The 21791-nt window shown below is 42.7% G+C and overlaps 1 protein-coding gene across 10 annotated transcripts in view; it reads left to right on the plus strand.

The window, feature by feature from the left end:
- DTX3 (deltex E3 ubiquitin ligase 3) overlaps positions 1 to 21791 on the plus strand; it is an 87254-nt gene that overhangs the window by 26225 nt on the left and 39238 nt on the right. For 4 of the 10 annotated variants that reach the window (XM_056562573.1, XM_056562576.1, XM_056562575.1 and 1 more), the window contains exon 2: positions 10509 to 10569. In XM_056562573.1, the coding sequence (XP_056418548.1) occupies positions 10557 to 10569 (13 nt within the window). In that variant the 5' untranslated portion in view covers positions 10509 to 10556. Of the gene's footprint in view, positions 1 to 8908; positions 9247 to 10508; positions 10570 to 12287; positions 12395 to 21791 lie in introns of those variants that run through there. The other 6 variants (XM_056562579.1, XM_056562578.1, XM_056562581.1 and 3 more) reach the window with 4 other exon arrangements.

Raw genomic sequence — 21791 nt, forward strand, 5'->3', positions numbered from 1 at the left:
AAAGAATTAAATAAAAGTGAATAAGCCCCTCCCTCAATAAAACATAAATTCCCCTCTTTTTCCATTTTACAAAACAAAATTTAAGAAAAAAAAGCAACATATTTGGTATCACCATGTGCATAAATGTCTAAGCCATTAAAATAAAATGTGTATGATACTGCACGGTGAATAGCGTAAACGTAAAAAAAAATTCAAATAAATTAAAAGTACACAAGTGATGCTTTTAGTCACATCAAATACCAGAAAAAATGTTTATAATGAAAAGTGATCAAAAAATCATATATGCAAACATACATACACACGTGGTACCAATAAAAACTACAGATCACTGCATAAAAGATGCACCCACATATAGCTCCGTATTCAAAAAATGAGAAAGTTATAAACAGACTTAGTTAAAAAAGTTTGAGTATTTTAAAAATAAAAGTAGTACAATAAAAAATTATGTAAACATGGGTATCGTTATAATCTTTACCCACAGAATATAAAGAACATGTCAGTTTTACCATAACATGTACAGTGTAAAAACAAAACCTCCCAAAAATTGCAGTATTGTAATATTTATTTGCTTATGCCGTGCATTTTATGGTAAAATTAAAGTTGTCATTACAAAGTACAATTGGTCCCCCAAAAAACAAGCCCTGAGGGGAGACAACCAACAGCCTGGTGATATTGTGACCCTGCTTCCTGTAAGGCCAGTTTCACTCTAGCGTAAAATGTATGCATTTTTGCATTCCTATTATGGCTGCAAGTCACTGGTCAGTCCAGGTCATCAGATGTGTGGTTAGGCTGGGACCTGCGGCAGTAATACAAATGCAAAAATGCATCTGTATTACGAGAAACCGTCCCTAGTAGAGTTTTTTAATTTGGATTGAAGTTGTTGTGGGAAGTCAGCTTAGTGCCCCCTACCAAAAAAACATATTTTAACATGCTTTGTAAGAGCTGTATCATTCCTACAGCATGACAACCACGGCAAAAAAATTAAGGACTGTCCCTGTGAAAAACCACATTGCAGTACCACACATAAAACTATTAGTAGGATAAGGGATAAGTTTATGTATCTTATATGTTACTCTATAGTGGGAATCAAGAGGCAGGAGTTCATTTGGTGCACTGAGATAGGACTCAGAGTAAGTGCAGTGATGAGCCTTGGCCCCCTCTGTCTGCAGAGACAGCGACATCATGGGAAGCCTCTTTGAATAGGAGAATTGAAAAAAATCCCCATCCCCCTCAAGTACTTATCTAAGAAAATGTATACTCTACTCACCAATATGGTTTATGCTTGAGACAGGTTAGCTTTCATGGGGGCATGGCCTGTAATTATTAGTAGGGCTTACATAGAAAAAACATTTAGTTGCTTTGTTACTTTATATCAATAATAAAAAAAAAATTTTGTTTTCTAATGTTTTTTACTTTATATGTTGCACTGTAAAAATCTGTTGAATTCCTCATAGATCTCCACTCTCTTTGGATAAGTCACCAATCCCTTTTTTGTTTTCTTCTGGATCAACACTACAGTATATTAGGTTTAAGTAGATGGAATAATTCATTCTTTAAGGGTATGAGCCAGTTGGCACCGCCTTCTTGATTGAGAATTCCATCTTTATTACATACTTAAAGGAGTACTTCATTGTAAGACAATTTATCCCCAATCCACAAGTGTCTCATCGCAGGAGAACCGATGGGACCCCCTGCGATCTTCTGCTCAGCACCCAGCTCTCTATGTGCATGGAGCGATCTCTGCTCTGTGCAAGGAGACTGTCGATATATCTCTATGGAAGGGCCTGAGATACACAATCGCTGTGAATCTTGCGCTCCCATAGAGATGCATGGAGGGTGCGCGTCGGCCACCGCTTTGTGCGGGGGTCCACACAGCTCCGTGCATGGGAGAGTCGGAGTGATGTGCAGGAGATTGTCCATGACCCCCCGATAAGACACTTATCCCCTATCCTGCGGATAGGGTATTAGTTGTCTTTCACTGCAGTACCCCTTTAAAAAGTGGATGATATCCAGAATACATGGCTTTTCTAACTGATATTAATGTAAAATAACTCATACAGTGAAACTACACAGCTGTTGCAGGAATATGTTTTCGCAGTGGTAAAACTGAATATCAGGGTGTTTTTCATGTGCTACATGGCCATGCTGTGGCCACTATGTGTGGCTCTATTCTCAATGCTACTGGCTGGATTGTTGGCGCACAGGTATACTGTATAATGATAAGTAATGGTCTTAAGTGGACATAAGTGTGTGCAATGTAAATTGCAGGTAACATTTCTGCAGCTTTTCATGATCGGCTAAGTAGTAAGTGAAATTATATTTGTATCTTATTATAGTATAGTATGGTAAATATTTCCTGTTTTTTCTTTGGAGGTATTAAAAAGAAATGCATGTTAGACTAGATTCACAATGTGTTGAGGCAGACCACCTGAGAAATACTGACATATACCATGGAGCACTCACAGCAGGCCCATCTACTAGTAAATACGACCATTTCTCAAACATATATACAATGTTTGGTACAATTAACTCAATATCCCGCTGTGTGCATGACTCATTATATATTGACACACCTTTTTGCCGGTATTTACCAGAAAACCCGTTCTCCTTTCTTTAATGGCTACACAGTTTTGCGGAATAAGTTCCTTCACAGCCATTAATTACACAAGGATTACACAAAATATTTCAGCGCTCATTTTTACAAGCATGCGCCAAAAAGTTCTGCATACCAGTATGATGGGACATGTCACTTATGCCAAGTCTATTGTTCAGAAGAGCATTGGCTTCCGATTAGGCCTATTGAATGGGTCTAACCTGTGGCCATAAAATCTGTGGCTACCCCCATTCCCCTTGACAGTAATGCAATCTGCATGGAATTCCACCAAAAGAATAAACATGTTTTTTCTGCGATTTTCCAAAGTTGCAATAAAAATGCAATAGCACCTTTTTTTTGCCTTAATTATGGGAAAATCAATGCAAAAGCATAAACATAAGAACAACAAGAAATGCAATGTGTCAACACAGTATCAGTGAAGGTGTATACTTTATATCTTGATCCCATAAATGTAGCAGTAGTACACTGCTCAAAAAAATTAAGGGAACACTAAGATAACACATCCTAGATCTGAATGAATGAACTAATCGTATGAAATACTTTCGTCTTTACATAGTTGAATGTGCTGACAACAAAATCACACAAAAATTACCAATGGAAATCAAATTTATCAAGCCATGGAGGTCTGGATATGGAGTCACACTCAAAATCAAAGTGGAAAACCACACTACAGGCTGATCCAACTTTGATGTAATGTCCTTAAAACAAGTCAAAATGAGGCTCAGTAGTGTGTGTGGCCTCCACGTGCCCGTATGACCTCCCTACAACGCCTGGGCATGCTCCTGATGAGGTGATAGATGGTCTCCTGAGGGATGTCCTCCCAGACCTGGACTAAAGCATCTGACAACTCCTGGACACTCTGTGGTGCAACGTGGCGTTGGTGGATGGTGCGAGACATGATGTCCCAGATGTGCTCAATCTGATTCAGGTCTGGGGAACGGGCGGGCCAGTCCATAGCATCAATGCTTTCCTCTTGCAGGAACTTCTGACACACTCCAGCCACATGAGGTCTAGCATTGTCTTGCATTAGGAGGAACCCAGGGCCAACCGCACCAGCATTTGATCTCACAAGGGGTCTGAGGATCTCATCTCGGTACCTAATGGCAGTCAGGCTACCTCTGGCAAGCACATGGAGGGCTGTGCGGCCCCCAAAGAAATGCCACCCCACATCATTACTGACCCACCGCTAAACCGGTCATGCTGGAGGATGTTGCAGGCAGCAGAACGTTCTCCACGGCACGTCACGTCTGTCACATGTGCTCAGTGTGAACCTGCTTTCATCTGTGAAGAGCACAGGGCGCCAGTGGCACATTTGCCAATCTTGGTGTTCTCTGATGGTTTGAGTGGACACATGCACGTTTGTGGCCTGCTGGAGGTCATTTTGCAGGGCTCTGGCACTGCTCCTCCTGCTCCTTCTTGCGTAAAGGCAAAGGTAGCGGTCCTGCAGCTGGGTTGTTGCCCTCCTACGGCCTCCTCCACATCTCCTGATGTACTGGCCTGTTTCATGGTAGCGCCTCCATGCTCTGGACACTACGCTGACAGACACAGCAAACCTTCTTGCCAAAGCTTGCATTAATGTGCCATCCTGGATGAGCTGCACTACCTGAGCCACTTGTGTGGGTTGTAGACGCCGTCTCATGCTACCACTAGAGTGAAAGCACCACCAGCATTCAAAAGTGACCAAAACATCAGCCAGGAAGCATAGGAACTGAGAAGTGGTCTATGGTCACCACCTGCAGAACCACTCCTTTATTGGGGGTGTCTTGCTAATTGCCTATAATTTCCACCTGTTGTCTGTTCCATTTGCACAACAGAATGTGAAATTGATTGTTAATTGTTGAATGTTGCTTCCTGAGTGGACAGTGTGTTTTCACAGAAGTGTGTTTGACTTGGAGTTACATTGTGTTGTTTAAGTGTTCCCTTTATTTTTTTGAGCAGTGTATATTGATCTGGGGGGGGGGGTCTGTGAGGTAGCAGGGGTGATCTGATAGGTTATAATGTCATCCTCTAGTTCACAGGAAGTCAGCTGACCCAGGACTGACTTCTTTCCATCATATTAAACATTATAACTTTCTGTGAGTCAGGCTGGTGATCACATGGCCAAATTACAGTAATGAATCACATAGATGCAGCTGCGCTGGATAAAAAAATGTTGCTGTATATTTTACTAAAGGGACATGGTCCTCCCTTTGTGTATTATGCAGCCTATGCTTATGGGATGTGGAAAGGTTCATTGCATGTTTCCATTCCTGTAGTTACACCTTTTTGCACAGGGAATGCTCTGCATTTGCGCAGAATGAACTTTCCCGTTGGCCATTAACAAACTGCTTTTATCTGCAGTCAGTCTATAGTCTGTCTCAGCTTGCCCGTCAGATTGGTTTCGGCCGCACCGTGTGATCCTTGCCTTAGGACCATTGGTTTCTATACATTACAGGTTAGTAAGTGAAAAAACATCATAGTTGTAACGGCTGTAGCCCTACAGCAGCCCAGATATAGATGTTCTTAACATTTGTCCTTTGGTGGAATACATTTCTTAATGTTATACAGGAGGGAAATGGTTGAGTAAAGAACCACAGAAACCTGACAGATCACATTAAAGGCAGGGGGAAATGTCAAGGGAGGATAGACACTTCAAAAAAACTCAACATGAATGCACTGACGATCAAATGGGACATCAATGATGAATCTGAGGGTTTTTTGAATTGTTTCAAAATTAGAACAGAAATAGAAGCCTTGATGCGGATATATACAGAGCCTCAACGTCACATTATATGATTTGGGAATTTCCCACATTCTTTTCACTCTATGTCACAGTAATGTGGATTATGAGCTGCAGTTTAGCAATCATAAGTAACCATGACTAGTACTGTATATATATACCAAGACCCCAGTATATCAGCTGGTCACGCATCCTCTTTGTCCAGCTGTAGGTTTGCACTGTTGAGAGTTGCAGTTTACATGAATTTTATACGTTATGCATCTCGAACTTAGTAAGGTTGTCAGATGTAAACCACATAATCACTACAGTATGTCAAGAAATAACAGAACGTATATTTTAAGCACAAAAATAAAGTATATATATATAATTTATTTACCATATATATCTATTTATAATATATTGATAAAGGTCTGTGAGAGATCGCAGAAATGTCTCACTTTGTTATGCTGAGGTTGCAGTAAACTCACTTTATTTGGATGGAACCTTGTGTGCTGTGGTCCTGTGTGCGGTGTATGTCACAGAGTGGTCCCAGCGCTGATGTAGAGAGGATAGACTGGGCAATGCGAACCCCAGCCACGTCTACCCGACTGTTGCTGACCGGCTAAACAACTACCGTATTTATTTTCGGCTAATAAATCATGGAAAAGTGCAGCCGAAGGTATAGCTGCATTGAGTTTGTTATCAACAGTACTGTGATGGTAGTAGTCTGGGGGGGGGGTAAAAAAATTGGTGACAGTTGCGCTTTAAGGTACATTGGTCACTTGTTTTACTGTCAAATTTGTTGTGGATTTATTGTGGATTTTTGCCTATTGGTTTCAATGGGGTAGTCAAAAACTGCATGAAGTCTGAGGTCTTGACAAAAATCCATAACTGTGGTAGTGAACTACATTGACTTTTTGTCTTGAAAATATTGAAAATTTTGCCCCCCAGTTTGAATCAATTCTGCATCAAAACCCATACGATTTCATACAGATTTTCTGCTGTGAATTTCGTTTTGTAAGGGTACGTTCAGGGTATTTTATGCTGTAGATCCGCCGCTGAAGGACCCCTACAGGGGGCCTTTAAATGTGCCTGCTGGGAGCGGCAATACGCTGCTACGAGCATACACACTGCTGCGATGTGTGAGTTGTACATCACGGCCGCTTCCCCCCCCTCCGCCGAGAGCAGCCGCGATGTGCTAGTATACTGTGCATGTGTGCGGCGACTCGCACATCGCGGTGTGTCTGCTCGTAGTGGTGGTTTGCCGCTCCCAGCAGGCACCTGTAAAGGCAGCATACAGCGATCCTTCAGCGGCGGATCCCCAGCTCACACGAGCTGGGGATCCGCTCGTGTGAACATACCCTTAATATGGATATTCCACAGTGGAAAATCTGCAGCATGTGGCCATGCCCTAAGGCTGAGTTCACACTGTGGAATTTCTGAGCAGAATTTCTGCAGGAGATCAAGCCGGCGGCACTTGGACCTTGTGGACAGTATTGCCATCCCCATAGATGTCAATGCATTTTTGAGCAGATCTCCCAAAAGATCCACCCAGAAATGCATTGCCGTCTATGGGGACAGCAATGCAGTCTGCGCGGTCCTAGTGCCGCCGGCTCGATCTCCGGCAGAAAAACTGCTCAGAAATTCCACAGTGTGAACCTAGCCTAAGGGATTTCTTGGCACATACCTGCACGTTGTTTTCGATGGTAATAAACACCACCGTTCACAATGTTACTTGCAGCTCCTATTTTTTGTGCATGCATTTAAAATGTGCTTTTTGAAAGACACCTTTGCATTCTTAGACCCTGTTAAGACTATGGAGAATCCACGTGAAATATGAATGAGGAATTATGTATGGATTCCACCTTGCAGCACACTTCCATTGACTTAATAGGAATTCCACTGCTGTGTTTACAAAATGGAAGTCCCGCAGTGGAATTTCCAACCAGGAGTTGGACTCCTCAATCTTTGGATGAATTCTGCCTGAGAAGTCCCGTTTGTCAAAGGGATGGTGCTTATATCCGCAGAAAATGCCACTGCCACTCCAATTTCCACATACATTTCCCCAGTAATAACATACCCTTAGGGCTCATGCACAGCAGATTATTTTTACCCACAGAAATTCCGATGCAACAGCATCCTGTTTTTTTTCAGTGGGATTCTGCTGAACTGTGCACACTGCAGAATTTCTGCAGCTGAAATTCTAATTCCTGATTCCACTGAAAGAATGAACATGTTTATTCTTTTGGCAGAATTCCACCCGGAACTGCATTGCCGTCAGTGGGGACATCACATGTCCGTGCGGTTATAGCACTGAACCATTCCAGCAGCGCCTGCTGCACATGTTATCTCGTAGGGCCATTAATGTTGTTGTCTCCCATCAGTTAGCTCTTATTTATGTATATTGATATGCAATATTTTGTGTTATGTACACCTGTTACAATTTGTCTTTTATTGTACTTGTTTGTACAATTTGTTTGTAAAAAAAATAAAATGTGTCAAAATATATATTTATATAATTTTTGGAATTCAGCCCAATACAATACACATAAAATACACATCCGCAGTGACCCTTTTTTTCCCAAATATTTCAAATCAGTAGTGTAAGAATACACACCATGTGAACTTTGATATGAATTTTCTGTCAGGAATTTGCTCAGTATTTTTAATCAAAACCAGCAGTGGGGCCGACACAGAGAAAAACAATACTGGAAAGACTAGCACTTTTTCTGTGTGAGTTCCACTCCTGGTTATGGTTAAAATATCCTGTTCAAATACTATGGGGGAAATTTATTATTGGTTTTACACTGTTTTTTTATTTTTATGGTAAAAAGTCACACATTTTGGACAAGAAGAAAAAAGAAAACAACATGTGGCATGGTCAGCTTTTTGCAGCGGTTGGGAATTTATCAACTATGGGGGAGATTTATCAAAACCTGTGCAGAGGAAGAGTGGTGCAGTTGCCCATAGCAACCAATCAGATTGCTTCTTTCATTTTCCACAGGCCTCTTTAGAGGCCTGTGGAAAATGAAAGAAGCGATCTGATTGGTTGCTATGGGCAACTGCACCACTCTTCCTCTGCACAGGTTTTGATAAATCTCCCCCTATGGCACTTAGAAACCTGTCTATAGCTCAGCTACTTTTCTATTTTCGAAGACCTCGCACCTCTTTGATGACGTATGCCCAGACTCATTTATTTACAAAGTGATAAACATCATCGGGTTTAGAATTTATGTGTATACTTCCCTAAAATACACATAAAAATGAACCTTGTTGGGGAGATTTATCAAAACCTGTCCAGAGGAAAAGTTTCCCATAGCAACCAATGAGATTGCTTCTTTCATTTTTACCAAGGCCTCTGCAAAATGAAAGAAGCGATCTGATTGGTTGCTATGGGCAACTCAGCGACTTTTCCTCTTGACAGGATTTGATAAATCTCCCCCTGTGTATAAACATAGTCTAAGGGTACGTTCACACGAGTGGATGCCCAGCGCGTATTACGCTGCGGATCTGCCGATGAAAGACAACTGTATGCTGCCTTTACAGCCTGCAATCTGCCGCTACGAGTAGACACTGCCATGTGCGAGTTGCCATGTGCATGCGCAGTATACTCGTACATCGCGTCAGCTCTCGGCCGTGGTCATAGAGCAGGGGGAGCGACCGCGATGCGTGCAAGTACACCGCGCATGCGCAGCGACTCGCACATCGCTTCAGTGTGTCTGCTTGTAGCTGCGTATTGCTGCTCCGAGCAGGCACCTGTAAAGGCAGCATACAGCGGTCCTTCAGCGGTGGATCCGCAGTGTAATATCCGGGAATGCTCGTGTGAACGCACCCTAAGGTTGTGTGCCATGGGTTTTCTTTACTAGGGTTTCTGGTATTTTTGATGACAAGAATATCGCAGATCTCAGCGCAGTCTTTGCTGTCAAATATACAGGTAACCTGAGAAATAGTGATCGAGCGATATCGATTTTTTAGAGCCGATACCGATAATCTGTGACCTTTCAGGCCGATAGCCGATAACTTATACCGATATTCCGGTATAAGTTATCGGCTATTTCCCCCCACCTGGCCCCCGCAGAAGCTGCTGCAGATCAATGATTTAAAGCAGGCGCTTTAAATCAATGAACTGCAGCGGCTTTTGCAGGGCCAGAGACCTACCTGTCCTGGTGTCCTCCCTAGTCCAAACACCACCGCCGCCCCATTGCCTCCCCCATCCCCATTGTCTCCTGTTTCCGGGGCCTGGGGTCCGCGCTACTTCTGGCTCCGGCGGCGTCCTGAGCTGTCACTGTGCGCACTGACGGTGACGTCGTGTTGAGGACATCACTCGTCATTGTGCTGCGCAGCGCACAGGACGGTGCAGTAGCCAGAAGTAGCGCGGACCCTGAGAACAGGTAATTATAAAACCGAGGATGGGGAAGGTAATGGGGCAGCTGCGGCATTCGCTGGCCGGGGAGGCGGGGCATTATCGACATATCGGCAAGGTAATTGCCGAAACCGATAATGTCCAAAATTGTGAATATCGGCCGATCCCTACTGAAAAACTCCATGGGCACAGCTTGTCAGTATCTATCCCAGTGTTTCCCAACCAGGGTGCCTCCAGCTGTTGCAAAACTACAACTCCCAGCATGCCCGGACAGCCAACGGCTGTCCGGGCATGCTGGGAGTTGTAGTTTTGCAACAGCTGGAGGCACCCTGGTTGGGAAACACTGATCTATCCAAATGCAGATCTGATATTGCTATCATTGACGCAGCATGCTACAGGAATATTCTTATTCACTACAGTGAAATTCTGGGAAAAGAACATACTGTGACGTATGGTCCTAGCTAAGATGATATCTGAGAGATGTATGGGGGCAGGCCAGAGTACTCTGAGCACATGACAGGAAAAGCCAGCAATGCTCGGCCTAGGTAACAAAGGCATTGTATATGGCAGACATAGCTGTCAGTGCTGTGTCCTGTATATTGTGTGGGGGAGGAGGTGTGTGTTATGTTCCATGCTATGGCTTCTGTTATGTCGTCCTTTCTCCTCATATATCAGTTTCATTTTAGCAGAAACCAGGCCCTTGTTCTGCGCTTCCCCCACCCCTGTGTAATGTGAAAGTGCAAGCAGAGAGAGAGAGAGCGTAGGGAACGGCAATGGATACTGCTGCTTTCATTTCATTATAACTATTATCTCTTTTATGTGCTTTTTTCCAGTTCACCTAAAATAGGACCTGTGGGGATTTCTCGCTGTGGAAACAGCCCATGGGGTCTCCAGGTAAGACGCCCTCATTTCATTACATGATACAATTTAGTGGAAGGCTGGAGGAGGATAACTACATTAAGGACTAAGATTTCCTCCAGAAGGCTTGCAAAGTAAATGCAGCCGCTGCTTTTAGGAGTGAAAGCTAAATTCCATTTACAAGGCTAAGCTTAGAACTCATCTGGGTTCTATTCCCAGGTTCCTTCCCATTTCTAAGGTAAAAGCTTTACATAGGTGAAGCTGTTAGTGCCGACATTTTTTTCTACTCTCAGCCGGAGAGACTTGTGGCCGAGTCAGACGTATTTTATCAGATGAGTGGGTGCTGCGCAGTGCTGGCCATGTTTATAGCGGCAGTAGGACAGACCCCATTTTTTTCACAGTTTTATGTATAATGAGGAACCAGCATAATGTACGACACACAAAAGACGGCTTAGGAATTGTAAGGCTAAGTTTCCACTTGTTTATTTTTTTTTTTTCTGGCAGTTTTTGGAATACTGCCACTGAAGTTTTTGAGCCAAAGTCAGAAGTGGATCCATAAGGGAGGAGAAGTATTAGGGTACGTTCGCACGAGCGGATTTACAGCGTATTTTACGCTGCAGATCCGGTGGTGAAGGCCCCCCTCTATGCTGTCTTTATATGTGCCTGCTTATTGCGGCAATACGCCGCGACGAGCAGACACACTGCAGCGAGTCGCAGTATACTTGCACATCGTGGCCCCTCTCCCTGCTCTGAGCTAGGCAGAGAGCTCCCGCGATGTGCAAGTATACTGCGACTCGCACATCGCAGTGTGTCTGCTCATAGCGGCGTATTGCCGCTACGAGCAGGCACATGTAAAGACAGCATAGAGCGGGCCTAGAGCGGGCCTTCACCTCGTCTGAACGTACCCTACGGCTAGGTTCACACTACGGAATTTCTGCCTGCAATTCCGCTTTGAAATTGCAGGCAGAAATTCCGCTTGCTAAAATGTATAGTATAGTGAATGGGTTTCCGTTCACAAGTTCACACTTTGGAATTTGTGAAGCGGAACTTGTGAACGGAAAATCCGCTTGGAAATTTCCGCCTGAAGAATGGTGTTGCTAATTCTTCAGGCGGAAATACTCGCAGAACACATTGCAGTCCATTGGAGATTGGAAATTTTCTGCCCTGAAATTCCGTAGTCTGAACCTAGCCTAAGTCCTTTCTTTTTATTTGTCCTATTTCTTTTGAATACACTTGTAGCTTTGGCTCAAAAACTGCAGTGGTCGTATTCCAAAAGCTGCCAGAAAAAAAACCAAGTGGAAACTTAGCCTAAAGGATGTGTCCAGACATAGACATGCCATCCTGATCTTCTTGTATATACATTAATACCCCGCCCTTTGTATGTGTCACAGTGGGTCAGAGATGATCTATAGGATTCAATAATGTTAAAGGAAGTTTATTGTAAATGTCGTATCATTTGCAGTAAAGTACTTGGATGAGTAATCGCTTCCAGACCTTGTGTCAATGGGGGAGATTTATCAAAACCTGTGCTGAGAAGAAGTTGCCCATAGCAACCAATCAGATCGCTTCTTTTTATTTTTAACAAGGCTTCTGCACAAGGAAAGAAGTAATCTGATTGGTTGCTATGGGCAACCTTTCCTCTGCACAGGTTTTGATAAATCTCCCCCAATGTTCTTTTTGTCTAATGTTATGGAATAGTTGAAAGGCTGCATGTTATGTTCCTTAGAAGTTAAGTCTTTGTTCTCAATTTGCAGAAAGTGCCCTTCATTTTGGTCCCCTGAGTCCGATTATTTCTGAAAGTTGTGCCTGATTTCTCAGTGGGAGGGGGTCAGAGGTATGTTCCTGTTGTTACTGTCTGAGGGTGAGTGAGTTACACTGTGTGTTCCTGGAATAGGTGGAAGTCATATGTATTTATGTATATGTCATGTATGATTGGTGGCCAATGGAAACAAATTAACCAGCATGTCTTTATGTGGCAGTGCCTGTATAAGCTAGTAGGCCAGGGTTTCCCAACCAGGGTGCCTCCAGCTGTTGCAAAACTACAACTTCCAGCATGCCCGGACAGCCGTTGGCTGTCCGGGCATGCTGGGAGTTGTAGTTGTGCAACAGCTGGAGGCACCCTGGTTGGGAAACCCTGTACTAGGCCCTACCTCAGCGTTTTCAACCGGCCACGGCACATACCTAGATGCGCTGCAGAGTCAACAGCACTAACTAATATACTGCACCCTGTCAGCAGCTCTGTTCTCTTTAAAAATGTAGCTCTGCCTCCCTGTTCTCTTACGCCTGGATGTCTCCCTGTCCATAAGATGGCATCCTATGGAGGAGCATGTGACGATACATGTCACTCTCCCTTCTCCACTGCCCCTGCGCTTCTTGCTTGAGTAACGCTATGGAGGAAGCAGAATGGCTATATGGTCATATGCTCTTTCATAGGGCGACATCTTATGGATAGAGAAGCTGCCCAGCCACCAAGTGCAGGAGAATGGGGGGGGGGGGGGGGTGGACAGAGCTACGTATTTACAGAGAACAGGGCCACAGACAGGTTGTAGTATATGAGCAGGCGCCTAATTTCTTGATTGCAGTGTAACAGCTTATGATTGGACTATGTGAGTAACAATACAGGGTTAAAACTGCCTACAGGGGGAAGACTACATACGGGGGTGGGGGTAGGTATGCTCCGTGGTAAAAAATAAAAATTCTGAATTATGCCCTGAATTGAAAAAGATTTGTGAAACACTGCCCTCCCTTATCCCTATAGCTTCTGTATGTCTCTGAAATAGCAGTAAACAGGGTGTTAATAAGAAGGGAATTGTTAAAGGGGTATTCCACTCGAATACATGTTTTATTTAAATCAACTTGTGCCAGAAAGTTAAACAGATCCTTCAAATCCTTCCAGTACTTATCGGCTCCTGTATGAGTCACAGGAAGTTCTTTTCTTTTTGAATTTCCTTTCGGTCTGACCACAGTGCTCTCTGCTGACACCTTTGTCCATGTCAGGAACTGTCCAGAGGGGGATAAGTTTGCTATGGGAATTTGCTTGTACTCTGGACAGCTCCTGAAATGGACAGAGGTGTCAGCGGAGAGCACTGTGGTCAGACAAAAAGAAAATTCAAAAAGAAAATAACTTCCTTGGTGGTATACAGCAGCTGATAAATACTGGAAGGATTAAGGTTTTTTTAATAGAAGTAATTTACAAATCTGTTTAACTTCCTGGCAAAAAAAATTTGTTCCGGTGGTGTACCCCTTTAATACTTACAATTGAAGAGTAATCTAAGCCACATTCATATGGATGCCCCCTTTTTCAATTTTTTTTTCACTCTAACACCTATGTGTCAATGCTTGGTTGATAGAAATATTAGCCTGGATAAACAGTAATGTCAGGTAAAAGATGACTTGTAAATGACTTTTACCAGAGGCTGCAGATAATTGCAGAGCAGGAGCTGCTTGGTCTGAAGAAAATGCATTAATGCTTGTTTACTAAGCCGTACAATTGTAGGTTTATAGAGGAAATGATGATCTGTCCTGTCGTGTGCATATGGTAAAGAAGGACATTGAATTTCATGTTATCTTGGCCGTGTCTGCAGGGTGGGGGTTGGAAAGGTGAAAAGATTTTTGTAAATTGCATATATAACCAGTGCCTAGAATATGTATACATTGTATTTATTCAAACAGTTAGTGTTTTGTATTATATGTTCATATTCTGTATAGTCTAACTTATCTGGACTCATGACTAATAATCATTTAAAAACTTGCTGTTTATCCTATTCTAAAAACCATGGGTGTATATATGGAGTTGACCCCTTTCAACAGTTATATCTGTCAGGATCCGGACTGGTATGCGGAGAGGACACAGGTGGTGGATCCTCTGTGTCAGTGAGGTGATGACGTGGGCTTTACCAGGGGAACGGAATCTAAGGGGTCACTGGTTTTCACCAGAGCCCGCCGCAAAGCAGGATGGACTTGCAGCGGCAGGTAACCCCCAGGTCGTTCCACCCGATAGCGACTCAACCTCACTGAGAGCTGAGACAGGCGCAGTACACAGGGACAAGGCAAGAGCAAGGTCGGACGTAGCAGAAGGTCTGGGCAGGCAGCAATGGTTCGTAGTCAGGGACAACGGCAAGGGTCTGGATACACAGGCAATGGAACACATAGAAACGCTTTCTCAGGGCACAAGGCAACAAGATCCGGCAAGGACAGGAAGGGGAAGTGGGTTTTTATATGTTTAGCAGGTGTAGGTACTGATTGGGCCAGGCACCAATTAATGGTGCACTGGCCCTTTAAATTTCAGAGAGCCGGCGCGCGCCCTAGAGAGCGGGACCGCGCGTGCCGGGACAGAACAGCAGGAGGAAAGGGCAGGTGAGGTGATTGGGATGCGACCCGCGGGCAGGCACGTCCCGCTACGCGGATCACATCCTCGCCGGTGATAACAGTGCAGCGCTCCCGGTCAGCGGATCTGACTGGGGCGCTGCACGCAGAAGAACGCCGCGAGCGCTCCGGTGAGGAGCAGGGACCCGGAGCACTCGGCGTAACAATATCATCCTTCTCTCTGGGAAGGGGTACTTCAAGATTTTGGTGTGTGTCTGTGAGGATGTGTCCTTTCATGAGTAGTGATGAGGCTGTGTGGCTCTGGTATAGTAACATAGAGGGACATTTATCAATGTTTGCTTATGTATTCTTTTTTTTAGTAATTTTTTCCTTACTTTTTTTTTGCTTATGTGCAACATATTTATCAACTGGTTTCAGCCTGTTGATAATTTTCTTTCACGTAAGCAATTTTCTTTTACTTTGGTAGTAGCTTTTTCTGCTCCATGTTTGAGCTGGAGTAAATTTCGTCAATTTTTAACGCTGTTGCGACTTTTTTTTGCGCAGTTGCGACTGTCGCAGTTAATAAATACCTGACTACCCGTAGTCCATTTTAAAATTATTACTACATAGTAAATTTTAGGAAAACTTGCTTTTCTCGCTTTCCAGTCAAAATGTCGCACGAAAAATCGCGTAGTCGCAGTTGCGACAATTTTGCAACAATTATAGTAAAGAAAACCTGACTAAACCCGTTGATAAATGTCCATAATAGTTAATAAGGTTGAAAAAAGACCAGAGTCCAGTCTTATCTTCCCATCATTATGTGTCCTCTAAATCAGCCTAAAAATACATTTGTAAGGTAAGACAATGGACACTGGTGTTGTACATCCTAATGGTAGGGTCACACTTGCATATTTTCTGCAGTTGATTTTGCTACCTATTGACTGCAATATGTAGGAAAATATGCAGCAAAATACAGAACGTGTGACCCTACTCTAAAGATGTTCAATAGGGTTGAGGACTTTTCAATTGTGCAGGTTTTTAAAGTTCCTCCACCCCAATTCACCAAACCTTGTTTTCACGTTGTTCAATAATTGCTCTGGGACCCAGTCAGACTGTAACTGGAATTAGACGTTGTTTAATATGTATTTGTGTGTATTAGCCTTAATGTTTCCCTTCACTGAAAAAGGGCCACGTCCAAAATAAAAAACATTCCATATCCCTCTTCCCCCACATTTTACAGTGTGCACTATGGATTTTGGTAGGTAGTGTTCTCCAGGCTTTTCTCTATCCCAGATTTCACCATCAGTCTGCCTGATAGTAAGACATGGCTCATCACTCCAGATAACGCTGCCCCAGAGTCCAGTGGTGCTTTGCATCACTCCAGTCACCACTTGGCATGGTGATTAGAGGCTTCTGTGCAGCTCCTCGAACATAAAACTCCATCTCATGAAGCTCCCGACCCACAATGTTTGCTCTGATTAGACTTCCAGATGCCGTTTGTAACTCTGCAGTGATCAATGCAAAAGAGGATAAGCAATTTTTAAGCATCAGCACTTGGCAGCCCTGCTCTGTGATTTTTGTGTAGTCTGTCAGCTTTGTGGCTGAGATATTTTTACTCATAGACACCACCACTTTACAATAATAGCACTTACAGTTAACAGTATCAAACCTAGCACATAAGAATTTTCACAAACTACTTTATGGCATCGTATGAATATTGAACTATTCAGGCTTGTCTCAAGCGCACAAAAAAAACTGCAAAAAATTCAGTTTTTTAGTCTAAAAAGGGTTGAAAGTTTACACAACACAATATAAATTTTCACTCCACAAAATAGAGAAAAGTAAACTTACCAACTTTGGCGGGACCTGCCAACTGTTTAATGTGTATGGGGGCTTCCTGATTCTTCTCCCAAAGATGAAGTTTAGGGAGAGGAGGATTGGGCATGCTAAATTTTAGCTACACAATCTATTTGCTCTCAGGAATTAAGCTTTAACCAGAGGAGTTTAGTCGTGCCTTTTTCTTGGGCTCTCCATTTAGAGAATATAAATGCTCTGCCCAGCCTGATTGTTGATGTGTATGGGGGATTGTAAGTATTAGCTGGGTGCCAAACATAGGATTCCACCTATGGCCATCTATAATAATTAGAAGTAGTATACATATATTGTGGTCATATAGAATATCTTAAAGTTTTCTTACCCTGCCAATTTTGACTCTCTAACGTGTATGGAGGCCTCCTTATTCTCCCCCAACCGTTTGTCAGATTAGAGAAGGGTCGGGCGTGTTAGCGTTAAACTGCTCATCCATTTTGTTTGCCAGGAAATAAGCTACCATTGTAGCTGTTCGACTGCAGCTTACTTACCTTCTCATTTATGAAACATAAATATTTGGCCCAGCCAAGCGTTCATTTGTATTGAGGGATTGAGAAAGATAGCTGTCGACCTAATAAATGTTTGCCAACAGCTATTGAAGGCATATGATCACCATTTAGTAGCTGGCTTCAATCTGATCGCTTCCCACCCTTACTTCATGTAATATGCCATCCCCAGATAACCCTTCCTCCTCATCAGCTCTGTTGTCTACACTTTACTCTTTGCTATTGTCAGTGTGAAAGCTGCTTATCTTGGTTACGCAGTATAATAGACCCGACATTCTGCCATTATTTTCTAACTCCCAATGATGTGGTGGTAACATTAAGTTTCACTGTGTTTTTTTTTTATAGCAGCCTGAAGTGTAAAAACTACTTGTCCAAGGGACTAAAGCGGAACACAATCTACTTGTCCCTCAAGAAACTCCACTTGTCCGGGTAGATAAAATAATTTCAACCAAAATAGTATGTAAATAAGGTCTTTATTAGTTTCTGCACTTTCATTTTTTCCTCGTCCTATAATAGCCATAACTCTTATTTTTCCATTTACATACCCATATGAGGCTTGTTTTTTGGGGGCAAAGTATACTTTGTAATGACACCTTTCATTTTTCCATAACTTATGCTCTGAAACAAAAAAACATTTTTGTGAGGTGAAATTGAAAAAAATGCTAATTATTTTTATTTTTTTGCCAATCACCTTGTGGTCAAACTTACATATTATTTTAGGTCGGCCTGATTACACCAATACCAAATTTGTTTAGTTTCCGTCATGTTTTAATAAATAATTTATTTTTTTAACTTTTAAATTTTAAAGAAAAATCCCTGACCCCTTTAATATTTTTATTTTTCCGTATACTGGGCTGTATGAGGGCTAATTTTTTGGCCTGTAATATGCTGTTTGTATCGGTACCATTTTGGTATTGATCGAACTTTTAGAACACTTTTTTACTTCATTTTTTTCTAGGATATGATGTTATAAACCTAAAAAACGCAATTCTGTTATTTGGTATTTTTTTTTACGTTAACGCCATTTATCGTATGGGATATAAAATGTTATTATTTAATAGTTCGGTCAATACACTTTTTTAGGAGGAATCATTTAGATTCCTCATACAGATCAATGCAGTTCTATTGAACTCCATTGATCTGTGTTCATTTGGTTGAGCCTGCTCAAGACAGGCTAAATCAAATGCAGATCTATGGGGGAAGCCATGAATGCAGAGGTAAGCCCTCCAGCTACCTTCACAGGGGATCGCACCAGGGATGGTTAAAAGATCCCTTTAGACACCGCTGTCAACTTTGACTGCGGTGATCTAAAGGGTTAATAGCCAGCCGCAGCGATCGCCGCATGCCGGGCTATTAGCAGCGGCCCCCGGCTACCGAAATCAGCTGGGGGCCGCCGAGTATGGAGCGGCTCGAGAAAAATATCAACCTAGTGATTTTAAGCCTCTATAACATTATGTTCTAGAAAACAGTTTTTGTTTATTATAGCTAAGTGTCTTCTCTGCCATCACAGGCTTCATGCAGAGAGGAAAGCATAGACTTACTGATGGGTCTGCTTTAAAGGGGTACTCCGCTGCCCTGTCGGAAGCTCTGCTCCCCAGCATCCGGAAGTTTATTGTTCCGGACGCTGTGTGCGGGCTTCTGTGTTCAGGGCTGCCCCTTGTGACGTCACTCCCGCCCCCTTCGTGACGTCACACCAGCCCCCTCAACGAAAGTTTATGGGCGTGACGGCTATCGTGCCCCCTTCGCATAGACTTTCGCTGATGGGCGTGCGTGACATCACGAAGGGGCCGGGCGTGACTTCACGAGGGGGCCGGGCGTGACTTCACGAGGGGCAGCCCTGAACACGGAAGCCCGCACACAGTGTCCGGAACAATAAACTTCCAGATGCTGGGGAGCGGAGCTTCCAACACAGGGCAGCGGAGTACCCCTTTAAAGGGGTATTCAAGGACTTTTGCTTCTTTTAATGTAAGGCTGAGGCAGCACATTTTATCTAGTTACTAATATACTCTGCTTGCCTATGTTTGGTGGCTGGTATCAAACTTTTTTATCTTTCTTTTCCCAGAAATTTCATTTTTAGCAGCCTACTAAATGAGTGTTGTCTATGACCGTTACCAGCTTGCTGTGCGGACCTGAAACAATACATCACAAGTCAGGTGCTAAAAGGTGGCTTGGCTGCTTTGTCTGTTGTATGTGAAGCCAGCCCCCTGATGACGTTACTGGCGCACACATGTGTTCATCATCACACAGATCTATAGCTTGTGTATCAGGTGAGGTCGGGCAAGTCATGTTATCAAAGGGAGAGTGGCTGTGCTGCAATTGGTGGGGCGACCAATGCGTGGGAGGGAAATAAGTCCCCTCCCACCCTTAAACAAAGGATCCTGGGGATTCTGAGGGAGGTCACAGAAACAGGAAGTAGCCAGTTCCTAAAAACTAACCAGCAGTGTAATGGGGGACACTGGACACTTACCACCAACACAAGTACAGGTCCTTGGTAAGCCTGTCCATTACTGGAAGACACTTAATTACTAAAGTCACCTTAAGTTGGATAAGCCCTTAAATATAAAGTGATGTAGCTGTCAACTAGCTGGTGTGGATTAATATACCAAATTGTAGCCATTTACCTACAGATATAGGCACAGGTGCTTGTTAGGCAGAGAAGTGGTCATGTGCAGCAGCTCAGAAATTGGCATTGCAATACATAAGAGATAATATTCTGGACTAACAATGCATAACTAAAGTAAATTATAATTCCCTGCACCAGTGCAAAGTGGGGAAATTGTGCATCATTTTTGTGCAAGCTCCAGTTTTGCGCAAAGTGAGAGTTTGCGCATAGAAATGGCTTGCAAATGTATACAATTTCCCCACTCTGAACTGATGCAGGGAATGATACATTCTCCCAAGTGTATTAAAGTTAGAAAAACAGTTTGATTAGTTTCCAGGTTTTCTAGAGTAAGTACAAAAAATATAAAAAAATATGGTATGGTGTTCATAAGCCCCCTGCTTCCCTGTTTTGGACATATACAGAGGACAATGGGGGATATTTATCAAAACCAGTGTAGAGGAAGAGTGGTTCAGTTGCCCATAGCACCCAATCAGATTGCTTCTTTTATTTTTGAAGAGACCTGTGAAAAATAAAAGAAGCAATCTGATTAGTTGCTATAGACAACTGCCCTTTTGCACAGGCTGATTATCAGGAACCAGTATTCCTGTGAACGCTCATTCACCCGAATGGTCATTAGTGGTCCTGTACCACACGAGTGAAGAAAGCTTGATAAGAAAATATAACATCCACTAAAAATATGCATGTATTATTACAAAATGTAGTGCCTACATGTACCCTCTGCATCTTATTTATTTAGGTAAAATTAGACGAGTAGTAAATTGACAATTGATCAAAGTCTGTCCTAAACGTAGGTCAGTCTGTTTCCCGGGAGCCTTTTCTCAATCACTCTAAGGCCTCATGTTCACTGCTGTAATATGGATCTATGGACCAGTAGTACAGCAGAACAGCAGACTGGGACATATGAGTTATGATTTATTATAGATAAATCATTCTGGGGAGCTACAACCTTAATGAAGTGCCACTTCTTTATTTTTTCTCTTTTTAGTAGTGCTGTCAATGTGACAGCCTGATGCAGCTGATCCTATTTCACAGATAAAATCCAATGGTACGTTTCAGGGGTTAAATCTCCCTTCATCAGATTGGCATACACATCACATAATAAATAAGGTATAAACAGTATGGAGAAGGGTGCCAGAAAACACTAAAGGTCAAATTGGTAATGATATAACACTACTGTAAATATAAACATGTATATGCTGAAAAATAAGCACATAAATTATTAAATTTCCTAGAAATGTTATTATTTATGTGCTTATTTTTCAGCATATACCTGCTGTTTTCTATTCCTATTGCACATCCTTGTTATGCACTCATAGATATACACAGTCATGGCCGTAAATGTTGGCACCCCTGAAATTTTTCCGAGAAAATGAAGTATTTCTCACAGAAAAGGATTGCGTAACACATTTTGCTATACACATGCTTATTCCCTTTGTGTATATTAGAACTAAACCAAAAAAGGGAGGAAAAAAGCAAATTGGACATAATGTCACACCAAACTCCAAATATGGTCTGGACAAAATTATTGGCACCCTTTCAAAATTGTGGAAAAATTAAGATTGTTTCAAGCATGTGATGCTCCTTTAAACTCACCTGGGGCAAGTAACAGGTGTGGGCAATATAAAAATCACACCTGAAAGCAGATAAAAAGGAGAGAAGTTCACTTAGTCTTTGCATTGTGTGTCTGTGTGTGCCACACTAAGCATGGACAACAGAAAGAGGAGAAGAGAACTGTCTGAGGACTTGAGAACCAAAATTGTGGAAAAATATCATCAATCTCAAGGTTACAAGTCCATCTCCAGAGATCTAGATTTGCCTTTGTCCACAGTGCGCAACATTATCAAGAAGTTTGTAACCCAGTTTGGAGGTTCAATTATGTTTTAGGGTTGTTTTGCTACCTCTGGCACTGGGTGCTATGAATGTGTACAAGGCATCATGAAATCTGAGGATTACCA

This window comes from Hyla sarda, chromosome 2 (genome assembly GCF_029499605.1).
Source record: "Hyla sarda isolate aHylSar1 chromosome 2, aHylSar1.hap1, whole genome shotgun sequence".
Taxonomy (NCBI): Eukaryota; Metazoa; Chordata; class Amphibia; order Anura; family Hylidae; genus Hyla; species Hyla sarda.